At 36.8% G+C, this 12,240-nt stretch overlaps 1 protein-coding gene across 2 annotated transcripts; it reads left to right on the forward strand.

The window, feature by feature from the left end:
• The first annotated feature begins 794 nt into the window (after nt 1-794).
• LOC128605080 (receptor activity-modifying protein 1-like) lies at nt 795-7,863 on the forward strand. 2 transcript variants are annotated; one of them, XM_053620208.1, is made up of 6 exons: nt 796-998; nt 2,220-2,255; nt 2,495-2,569; nt 4,117-4,152; nt 4,390-4,543; nt 6,855-7,863. In XM_053620208.1, exons 1-6 carry the CDS (start codon nt 941-943, stop codon nt 7,099-7,101), a joined length of 606 nt encoding a protein of 201 aa, XP_053476183.1. In that variant the 5' UTR covers nt 796-940; the 3' UTR covers nt 7,102-7,863. The 2 variants fall into 2 exon arrangements, with proteins under 2 accessions (XP_053476192.1, XP_053476183.1); XM_053620217.1 differs by lacking the exons at nt 2,220-2,255; nt 2,495-2,569 and having other exon boundaries at nt 795-998.
• The last annotated feature ends 4,377 nt before the right edge of the window (nt 7,864-12,240 follow it).

Here is a 12,240-nt window from a genome sequence, read left to right on the forward strand (position 1 = left end):
GGAAACCAATAGTTTGGTGATGTCAGTGAGTCACAGGCTTGATGCAGTTATTACAAGCAAGGGGATATGCAACCAAATATTGCGTTATTTCATTTTCTTCAAGACTTATCTGTTCCTATATTTTTGCTCACTTAAAAATTGGGTGGTCTGATACAAAAGGTGGTATGTTTTACGTTGTCGTACACATCTAGACGCAAATACCAGGGAATAACAGTTGAAATCCTAAACTCTCATCTCATGTCCATCTTTTCATCTCCAACCCGAATGAATTGGCCTCGCTATTCCCGATCGTTTCAGAGGGGACTCTAAATGTAGGATGTATTAATGTTGTTGTTTTGGTTTTTAAACCCGATGATCTGAATTTCCAAAGCGTAACCACTTTCCTGTCTCTAGAAGATAAGAGGGGAAGTTGAACAGAGTCAAAGAAGGAAACACACGCAAAGTGCAGCCATTTGTGTCAAACGGTTAAGAAGTTTCAACCACTAAGGCATTATAAAGGATGCATAACTTTGCTACACCCGCACTTAGGCATAGAAACTGTGTTAAACCGCATTTTAATTACAAAAAATGCTGACATGGAAAGTTCTGTGGAGCTGAATCGAGCAAAATGAATTCCCTTTAGACAAGCTTATCACAATAGGCTGTCTCCACTTTACGCCCTGAACTCTCTCTCTCTCATATACAGTACACACACACACACACACACACACACACACACACACACAATCGGCAGACATCTGTAGCCCAAGCAGAACTCCATCCCAACCGATCCATCAACAAAGAAAGGAAAAGACGTGGGCGTTTTCTTCAGCCCCACACATACACACACACACACACGCTCCTGCGTCCCCTACTTAATGATCCTTGCTCTCAGTTATGAAATCGTGATCTTTCCCACACATGCTCATACGTTCTTCTGGACCACGTACATGCTAGCAGAATGCCACCCATGCTCTCAGGATTACTGTCACTCCTGCTGGACCTAACCTTAATTTCGGGTATGAGATCTATAAACTTATAACAGACGCAAAATACAAGTCATGCATGAATTGTTTCTTTAGATTATTGTGCCTTTTTATTATTTAAACCTGCATCTCATTTGAAATTTTAAACATGAGCGTCATATTTTAAATTCGAAATATCACTTGTGTTATAAAAAAAAATTAAACGAATTGTCCTTTCGTAGGGGACACCACGAGTACAAATAATAAAGATACGAATAACTTCGACATTCAGGTATTTTAATGTTGTTTATTTAACACAGAGTTCATTGCAAAAATCAAAAAATATATCGATACAAAATATAGCATAGTATAAAATTTTCGCCGTTGCTTGACGAAGCTGATTTTGGAGTTTTTTTTAAATATATATATATAGCTTCAATTTATTAAGCTAGTTTAGAAGAAAATGAATTAAATAATGAATTAAAGATGAAGTGGAGTCTGACATGGAAAAAAAAAAGGATTTTGTGTAAGGTTTGTAAAGATAAACCAGAGATATTGAGAAGTCTAAACAGAATAGAAATCGAAAAATAAAGTAAACACTATACTGTGAGATTGAAAAACATCCTGAGTGCGATTTTGGACGAGAACCTCCTCTTTCACTTCCCTTTCACGCCATCCACAATGATTACTTAAGCACACTACACTTTTCTTTTTTTTTTCTTTTTTTTTTTTCACCCGCATTAAAACTGATGATAAATCAAATTTGGAAAAATAAACGTAACATGTAGAAAGAACGTGTTTTAGTATATCCTGAATGTTCAATTTTCAACATCCAGTAATCTGCACTATTTCTAGGTCATAACTAAAATTTAAGTAAATGCGTGATGCTAAGATTTCACCCTCCCACAGAGTGCACTCGGTCATTAAAGCGAAAGAAACAGGAACCAAATACTAATTCTGAAACTCTTGTAAATGTCTGCGATTCCACTTTTCACTCATGTGTCATGAACAATTTCGTATTAAATTAGAAGCGAATGGGAAAAAGAAGCATTTTTAATATTGGGGTCAGATTTTTGGACCCCATTGTATATATTATATATTATAATAATAATAATAATTATTATTATTATTATAATGATCCTCACACCTCCAGGGTTTGGGGGGCTCGATTCCCGAAGTGGCCCTGTGTGTGTGCGGAGTTTGCATGTTCTCCCGTGCATGTTAAATGGATAGGTGTGTGTTTAAAAAAAAAAAAAAAGTTTATGCTTTTTATAGGTCAGATCGCAGAAGGCACCTTGAATAGATCTGAAGGTAGGAAGCTGCAAATCAGCTGAAATTTTTACATTTCTTTCTGAATCAGGCCATTTATATAATTCTCTTTCCAAATTTGGTGTTAAATATTAAAATATTAAAAACACAGGTACTTTTATACTCACTGCTTGGCCAGGTCTTTTGTCAGATAACATACACATTTGACATATTTTCTACTTGTAATTATTCCATTATGAATACATGAGTGTATATGTAAGTGTATTTTCTTATTTATGTAGATGTGGTTAAGAACTTCACGACCCAGTTTCACAATGTTTCGCAAATTTCCGCTGTGAGTGGAACCTTAATCACAGGTAAAGCGGTCCATTTTCCACGATTTTTTCACAACGTGACTTAAATCCGCACTTCTTGCGTTGATTTGTATGTGCAGTGAGAGATTTCTGAGGTGATTCGTCAGTGCTTTTGTAATGTAAGAGCATATAGGACATAACTCCAGCACTTTTAATATACAAAAAAAACACAAATCAGATATAATCTGAATCATTTGATTAGGGACTTTTTGGAATCATGGCTAAGAAACAGGAAGTTAGCGGCATTCAATGGACAAGCACACAGCCACAATTTGTTGCAAAGACCCCCCTAAAGGTTACAATACAATAACACAACACCCCGAAGGCTCACCACAAGACCCACTGATTACCCCGATAACGTCAAAGGTTATCTAATGATCTAATGGAAAAGACAACGATTTCTTTTTAATGTAATGAAATGAATTTACTTATCGGGTGGATTCTGTTTTGTTTCTGATTCTGTGACTCTCTTGTCTATAAATAAAAATCCACTCTCCCATCGGGATGCCCTCTCGCTCACGACTACTATAGCACGACTAAGCTGTGTGCTCCTGTTTCCTGTTTCCTGCTTCCTGTATTGTCTGAGTAATTTGGAAACCAGTAGGTGGTAGACCCCTTGAAAAGTTGCAATGTAGTGAAAGCCACAAAAGGCCATGTGGCTTCCTTGCACATTTACATGCCTGCCTAGGGGCAGCGATGGTGAAATCCAATCTGTGATGGTACTCTTGCCATTGAGTTTTAATCAGATCCTAAAATGTTATTATTTTCCTATAACAGCATGTCCCGTAGTCATAAAAATTGCAACAGCAATTTGCTTATGATAAAATCGTTTTATTAATTACCTATACTGACACATTATTGTTTTTAATCCGTATATAGTTATATTTAATGTTGCGAAACAGGTTATCTCCTGGTATCACTTATTTTAAACAGATGTTACGTCACCAGCGGCTGGTTCGTTTTTCTCTCTCGGGTAAAAACGCACCCTGGTCATGTTCCCGAGAAACCGCGAAGCCCTCCATTTTGGAGATTTTTTTTTCATGTCAATGAACTTAAAACAGCTCTGACTGTTACAAAGCACCGACACTGTAGACTCCTTCCAAGAACTTTCAACAAAAATGTTATAAATCAATTATACTGTACATGTTTTGGAGTGGGGCGCTCCATCATACAAGTCCCTGTGTAAGGTGTTACTATAGAAATGATAACAGATATCAGAACGAGCGCTTTGATACTATATGAACATGCAATTTAGCCGGAACTACTTTCGGAGCTGCTGTTATACAAAAATGAATCAACACCCTCTGACCAATCAGAATGGAGAATTCGACAGAGCTATGGCTAATAACGGCTACTCTATCCAAGCAGCCATTCCAATAAAGACATTATGGAAAATAAATAATGTACTTCCTGTTGTTCTTATTAAGAAGTACATTTGGGGAAATTAACGATGAGTTGTGTAAAACCTACGCTTATTTTCAGAAGGCGTTAAAATCCATTCTGATGAAGGTTTATCCAGGTTATAATAAACTGTTTGTCTTATTTTTCAGAAAACACGAAAGACAATGCCACTCATGAAGATCAAGGTAGGACAGAAAACTGTGTGAAATAATAAACGTTAAATAAACATTGCCATACAAATCCCCGTGTACTTTGTTGCTATAGAAACGATTATGTATTAGAAAGATTGAATTAATATAAACCAAGCAATCGGAACTAACGTTAAAGAGAAACATGCCCTTAAAAATAGTTGGCGCATTTAAATGGAGTGTTTGCATGTGGATTTGTTCGATCACGTGATACTCCATCTCTGTCTTTTCCAGTGGCTTTCCAGGATCAGGACATCATACATCACTATAGAAACTGTGATGAAACATTGTTCATAATGATTGGAAAAGTATATTGCATAGTCGACTTTGATACCCACATGATCAACCTGAGGCAAGAGGACTGGTGTGATTGGGAGATGGTGCTCGGGTAAGCAAAAAAAAAAAAAAAAGAGGAGAAGAAGAAGACTAGTTGCAATGTATAATGCAGTTAGATGTGTTTGTTATATGGATTTTTACGGTAGGTGTCCTATGCTAGCCATCAAATACAAACAAGGAAACAAAAATGCTGTGGTTTTCACAAATATAAACAACTAAATTATAGTCAAATGAAATCCTACTTAATTGAATTGTTAGACCAGCTGAGACATGCAGACTGTTGCTAGCTAATAATAGAAATTACTGTAATATGCTAGATATCCGGTGCTAAACAACTACAGAAGTTTCTAGCTAATAATAAAAGGTACAATAATAGGATAGATACAGTTCCCTCTGAAAGTATTGGAACAGCAAGGCCAGTTCTTTTGTTTTTGATGTACACTGAAGACGTTTGAGATCAGAAGATGCATATGAGAAGATTGATCAGAATTTTAGCTTTCATTTCCTGATATTTACATCTAGATGTATTGAGAAACATAAACCATGAAGCCTTTGGCGGCAGACCCAAGTTTTAGGTGAGCAAAAGTATTAGAATTGTTTTAAAGTGTATTAAAGTAAAGAACACTTAATATTTGGTTGCACATTTCTTGCTTGCAATAACTGCATCAGGTCGGTGACCCACTGACATCACCAAATTGTTGGTTTCTTCTTTTGTGATGCTTTTCCTGCCTTGTAATGCAACTTCTTTCGGTTGTTGTTTGTTTCGGGGGGTTTCTCCCTTCAATCTCCTCTTCAGGAGGTAAAATACCTTCTACTTTTTCCCCCTGATGAAGTCCTTTGTTGAGTTGGCAGTGTGTTTTGGATCATTGTCTTGCAGCATGATGAAGTTCCTCCGGATTAATTTGGATGCATTTCTCTGTAAATTGGCAGACAAAATGTTTCTGTAAATTCAGAATCCATTCTGCTGATACCATCATCAGTAGAGATTAGTGAGCCCAGTCCAGAAGCAGCCATGCAAGCCAAAGCCATGACACTACCTCCACCATATTTCACAGATGAGCTTGTATGTTTTGGATCTTGAGCAGAACCTTTCTTTCTCCACACTTTGGCCTTTCCATCACTTTGGTAGAGGTCAAACTTGGTTCCAGAACTTTTGTGTCTCATCCCTGTATTTCTTTGCTAATTCCAATCTGGCTTTCTGATTCTTACTGCTGCTGACTGGTTTGCATCTTGTGGTATGGCCTCTATATTTCTGTACTGCTGTAGTCTTCTTTGAACAGTGGATTGTGATACCTTCACCCCTGCCCTGTGGAAGTTGTTGGTGATGTCACTGACTGTTGTTTTTGTTTTTTTCTTTACAGCTCTCACAATGTTTGTGTCATCAGCTGTTTTTGCTTTCCTTGGCCAACCTTTTCGATGTCTGGTTGTTAGTACACCAGTGGTTTCTTTCTTTTTCAGGACATTCCAAATTGCTGTACTGTTTATTCCCAAAGCTTGTGTGATGGCTCTGATAAAATGTTCCTTCTTTTCTCAGCTTTAAAATGGCTCGCTTTTCACCCATAGACAGCTCTCTGGTTTTCATGTTGGTTTATCCTTTTTAACAACTAATGCCGTCACAGGCGAAACCCAGAGCTCAAACTCAGAGTATTCATTATTTAAACAATCGATTTAACAGGGCACACCTGGGCAGCAAATAAAAGGTGAGAAGTTCTAAGTTGTTTCACACATCTAGATGTAAAAAAAAAAAAAAATCCTGATCTATCGCCTCATATTCATCTTTTCATCTCAAACCCAAATGTCATCAGTGTATAGCAAAAACAAAAGAGTTGGCCCTGCCCTTCTAATACTTTTGGAGGGGGCTGTAACTGTTTTTTGTTAACTACAGAAATTACAGTACTAGGATAGATAATGGTTGTTAACTAATAATTGAAATTACAGTAATGTGATCGATAAAGATTGTTATAAATCTTATTGTAATAAAGACCACAAATTAGTGGTTAAAATTAACACTGTGGCTTTGTGAAGTGTAAATGTGTGAGCTTGGTTTAAATAAGTGTTGTGTAATGAGCCACACTTTTGCAGTTGTGCACTCAGCTGGACAAATACTTGGTTGAAAAGTAGCCCCAGCATGGTCCATGATGATCATGAAAACCTTTTTACATTCTATACCCATAGTTTACTGAAACAACAAGCATTTCATGCCTGTGTTTAAGGGGGAAGTGTACAAATATGCAAAGGAAAGGCTGGAGTTTACTTTTGAAATGAATGTTTTCACATAAACACAACTAAAGCATTATTACTGACAGACATTTCCTCCTGCTGTCTGATAAGCGATCTGTATCTCTGTCCTTGTGCCCTTTTAGTAATTACAATAATCTGACCTCCTGCATGGAGATTGGGGCTAGGCTGGCACATTGTTACTACCCAAACACCATTGTGCAGGAGATGTTTGTGGAAATCCATAACCAATACTTCAGCTCGTGTGTCACTAAAGAGGACGCTTTCCCAGATGCCCCACCAAGGGTTGTCCTCGTTCTCACCCTGCTGCCCGTCAGCGTCATTCCCATACTGGTCTACATGGTCATCTGGAAGAGTAGCGTCATTGACTGAGAAACACAAACCCACACAATTTCATGCTATTGTTTGCACTTCACTTGAAAATTGTATGTACTTCATTTGAAATACACCAAAACATGAAATGTTAAAGCAATACACTGTAACACAATGTAATGTACTATATATAGGAAGTCTGGTTTTACTTCAAATAAAAAAGTCCATTACCAAGAACTTCTAATGAAATAATAATAATAATAATAATAGCATAAAAAACTGAAGAGAGCTGATCAGTTAGGTCAGTGATGCTCATCTGTCTGCACTGTCTCAGAGATCGCTGCTGCTGACTAAGCACTTGGTGCCTGAAATGAGTACATGTACATGTGACTGGAGTAGATTTGAAAAAAAAAAAAATATTAGAAGCTAGTCATTATGAGACAAGAATTCATCACCAGCAGCCGTTTGTTATCCATCACTTTGAATGAAATATATATCACAACACACAAGCACTAGAATAAAAACTAAAGTAATTTGATTCTGATTTCAGTTTTACACAAGAATCTCTCAAAGAGCTAGGAGGATATTAATATGAAAATTAAGTAATGAATAAAAAGAACCAACTGAGGCAAAATCTGTATTAATTTAAGATTCTTGGTAGTCGGTTAGTTTTTGGTTTGTGTTATTGGTGTAAACTGTAATTGCAATTAAGCTACACTACTTCAGTTATGATTTTAGAGTGAATTATTCAATGTATTTCAATGCATTTTTTTTTTTTTTTGTATTTGAATTTTTTGAAAGCATTAAATATATGGAAACCAACAGGGTTATGGTCTTCTTAAATAATCGGCACATGGAATATTCAACACTTTTTATTCAAAAACAAACAAAAGATATACACGGCTCATTGTTATAACACTTTTTATGCGGAGAGCCTGTACGGGCCGGTTTGAGTAGGTCTTTCACCTGTAAAAGTGAATGTCGGGTAATTAATTGAACCCTAAGTACCACTCTCACCTTTGTATATTTGAGGGTACATTTACATTGTTTGTATGTTGGGCAACAAAAACATACCAGTAATATCCTGCTTATTTTCTGAACTACCTAGCATACAAACTACATGGTCATGTGTGAATGAAAAATATTCAGCTACACAAAACCCAAATTGTCCATAAGAACATTGAGCTACCAAAAAAATTGCTTCAGATTACAGGAACCTTTGGTTAAGTTCTTGATGGTCCAGAAGGTCATGTGACAAACTATACTTGCTTCATATAGGGATTTGGCAAGCAGAAGCTGATATGGGTCTGTTAAAAAACAAATGATGAAACTCAGCACTACAGTGGTGGAGCTGCCCCTGGTTTCAATCCTGTGTGCTTTTGGAAAACAGACAAATCAGCTTTTAGTTTTCCTCTTCGGCTGTTGAGCAATCCGTTTCACCACGATGTCTCGTTGATGTTGTAATAAGAACGATAGGCCAAACTATTACCCCCTCATACGCGTTCATGATTTCAGATTCCTTTGAAGTGTTTCGAATGCATAATGCTCTTCTGGCTTTCGGACATCTTTCCTCTGAAGACCGAACATGCTCAACAGAAAAGCTGTAATATTCAGGTTCAAACCTAAACACACTAAACAGCTCTGCCATTTGCACTTTGATTGGACGACGTTGTGGAAAAAATGGATGATTAGAGTAAATAATCACTGCTATGACATGTTAGAACGTGTCTAAACATTTCTGTTTCTGTCTCTCACGATTGTTTTAGGTGCTGTTGTGCTTGGTTCAGCAGTAATCGAAAATACTCAATTTAATCGAAAATAGGATTTCACCTATTAACTATTAAATAAGTTTGTGTAATGAGTTGCATGGTCTGTGGCTTCTAACTGGCGAAAAAGAAAAAACATACACCAAAAGTATTGTTCTGCACACATTTCTTGACATTAATAGAGGGGTCCTTTCCTATTTCCATTTCCATTGGCGACTATTTCCAACGTTTGTCAGGCCAAGTCCTTGGGAAATGACGGGAAGTGCAGAAGTCAGACTGGCCGACTTCACATCTACACCCCAGTTACTAACCTAGAGTGCTAGTCTATTGTTTTTTTTCTTAGGAAAGACCTACTCCTACCACTACAATTGTTGGAAAACATACACACCCTTACTGAGAGAGAAGAGGTAGTTCCCAGAGGTAATTAAAGAAGGATGAAAGGAAACAATTCTGGAGATGAATGTTCATAACAGTATATTTGGGAGGGGGAGGGTGTCTTAGAGAACCCTTTTGAAACATTAGTGCCATCTCCTGGTAGAACTTGTGAATTACGGTTTCTGAAAATTGCACAGTTAATTATAAAACAGAAATCTAAAGGTTAAGCACAGTCCAGAATTCCACTGAATTAGCATTTCAAATGTTTAAACTCAAAATATAAATCTTTCAAAGTACACCACCAAACCATAAATACATTATAATATACCTTAAAGGAACAGCGTTTACGTCTGACTGTTATTATGCAATGAAACTGGAGGCTCCTTTCAAAAATGCTCAATAAACATTTCCCCACAGAAGACTTCACTCTATCTAGGATTATACACCATACAATCATAACACATTAGAACAAGTGCATTCATATAAACTTTGCATCTGGAAGTACCGTCAGTTAATCAAGTTCACACATATTTGCTTGGACACTTTCATAGAGACTGGATTGAAATCTTTGAAAATAAACAAGCGTGTAAATAAATTAACTTTTTTTTTGCTTTTGTAGTAATAGTAATATACTGTGTATATATATATATATTGTGTACAGGTGTTGCACTGTATGGGCATCAATGAAGACAAGACATTTAGTGTCTAAGGTTTCACCGTGAATCGCAAGGAACAATTTTTTTATGGTTCCTTATGTATTGGATTGTTAGAGGATACACCATAGTTTCAGCGCTTGAAAAAGGCGAGGCACAGAAGGGCCTATTAAAATTGTGTATGTGTGTGTGTGTGTGTGTGTGTGTGTGTGTAAAACAAAGGCCACCTCCTCCCTCACTACTTCCTCTCATTCACTAGGAATGACAAAACCAAAGAAAAAAAAAAAAGAGAAACTCCAAACAAGGCTTAGGACGTCCACAGCTACTTTTTATTCAACAATGGCATACTTTTTATTGGATTTTATCCCTGTATAGTTATTTGTGGAACGTGTACAAAACAAGCAGTTCCTGTTATCATGTTATGGCAACTATAACAGTTGTTTCCTCACCTGCATTTCTCTTTTTTTCTCGCTCTTGAAGTGCAAAGACGTCTGTTTTGAAGACTTTCCATGGGCAATAAGGTTTATATATATATATATATATATATATATATATATATATATATATATATATATATATATGTTTTGGACTATTAAAGTCACAGTGAGAGACAAAAAAAAAATACTAGGAAAGAGTATAGAAAAGAAGGAGAAAGGGCTGATGTCCAAACCTTGAGTAAAACTGGAAGCAAATAGCTAGATAATAATAATAATAATAATAATAATAATAATAATAATAATAATAATAATGGTTTCAGCCCTTTTATAATATTTTTGTACTACAGCTTGGAGGTTCATTTCCTGTTCAGGGCTTGATGGAGTTCAGGAAGGGCTGAAACGCATAAAGTCAAAGCTCCAGGTCTCAGATAATGCAAAGAACCTTAGAACCTTGCACCTATAGAAAACAGCAGTGTTAATTAAAGGGCCATTGAGAATATGTTATGAAATTGTATGCAAATGTACTTTGAACCTGACAGAATTTTTTTTTTTCATTACTAAAGCAAGTTGAACTGTGATTTTCTGTTTATATCCTGTGAGATATTCATAGATGATTTACTGATTCCATACATGAAATAATAAAAGCCTATTAATAAACAATGAATTATATTCACTGTCTGTGTGAACATAGAGTAGCAAAATCACAACAAAAAAAAATCATCAATTTGTTGAAAAATTCATAGGCTTATTTTAATTTAGCTGTGGCTAAATTAGTTTTGCAAATGTTTTACACCTTACTCAGCCAGTTGCGCAATGACCACTACTGGGAAAGCGAAAATGCAAAGAAATTGTTGGTGTGTGGTTGCCAGATTAGATCTCAAATCAGTCTGTTTGTATTCCTTCCAAAACTTGAAACGGAAATGAATGTTAAAACACATCTGATGTATATTAGATCAACCAATTGGATCATATTTTTTAAAACATTTCTTTTCAGAATTAGAGTCAGATTTTCAGCTTTTATGTCCTGTTATTTACATCTAGATGTGTTAAACAACTTAGAACATTTAGTTTGAACCCACCCGTTTTGCAAGCGATCAGAAATACTGGGACATGTGACTGATAGTGGTTTCTTGCTGCCCAGGTGTGTCCTGTTAGATTGATTGTTTAAACAATGAATCACTCTGAATGTCATCCCCGTTTGAGCCATGGGTTTCACCTGTGAAGACTGCATTTGTTGTTAAAAAGGATAAACCAACATGAAGACCAGAGAGCTGTCTATTGGAGAAAAGCAAGCCATTATGAAGCTGAGAAAAGATTAACAAAATCAATCAGAGCACTGGGCATAGTCAATACAACCATTTGGAATGTTCTGAAAAAGAAAGAAACCATTGGTGTACTAACAACCAGACATCTAACAGATCAGCCATGGAAAACAACAACAGTTGATGGCAGAAACATTGCGAGAGCTGTGAAGAAAAACCCCAAAACAACAGTCAGTGATATCACCAACAACCTCCACAGGGCAGGTGAATGTATTGCAATCCACTGTTCAAAAATGACTTTGAGAGGATAAATATAGAGACCATTCCACAAGATGCAAACCACTCATGAGCAATAGAAATACAGAGATGAGCCACAAAAGGTCCAGAACCAAGTTTACCCTCTGCTAAAGTGATGGCAGATCCAAAACATACGAGCTCATCGGTCAAGCATGGTGGAGGTAGTGTCATGGCTTGGGCTTGCATGGCTGCTTCTGGACTGGGCTCACTAATCTTTATTGATCATGTAACTCATAACGGTAGCAGCAGAATGAATTCAGAAGTCTACAGAAACATATTAAACAAACATTCGATCAGAAGGTCAGGGGTTCAATCCCCAGCACTGCCAAGCTCCCACTGTTGGGCCCTTGAGCAAGGCCCTTAACCTTCTCTGCTCCAGGGGTGCCGTATCATAGCTGACCCTGCGCTC

Source organism: Ictalurus furcatus, chromosome 1 (assembly GCF_023375685.1).
Source record: "Ictalurus furcatus strain D&B chromosome 1, Billie_1.0, whole genome shotgun sequence".
NCBI lineage: Eukaryota > Metazoa > Chordata > Actinopteri > Siluriformes > Ictaluridae > Ictalurus > Ictalurus furcatus.

Bases quoted from the DNA above. Each gene is read 5' to 3' on its own strand.
- LOC128605080 (XM_053620208.1), top strand. From the start codon at position 941: ATGCCACCCATGCTCTCAGGATTACTGTCACTCCTGCTGGACCTAACC. The intron at 2,570-4,116 runs GTAAAGCGGTCC...CTTATTTTTCAG, and splicing joins GAGTGGAACCTTAATCACAG to AAAACACGAAAGACAATGCC. The intron at 4,153-4,389 runs GTAGGACAGAAA...TGTCTTTTCCAG, and splicing joins TGCCACTCATGAAGATCAAG to TGGCTTTCCAGGATCAGGAC.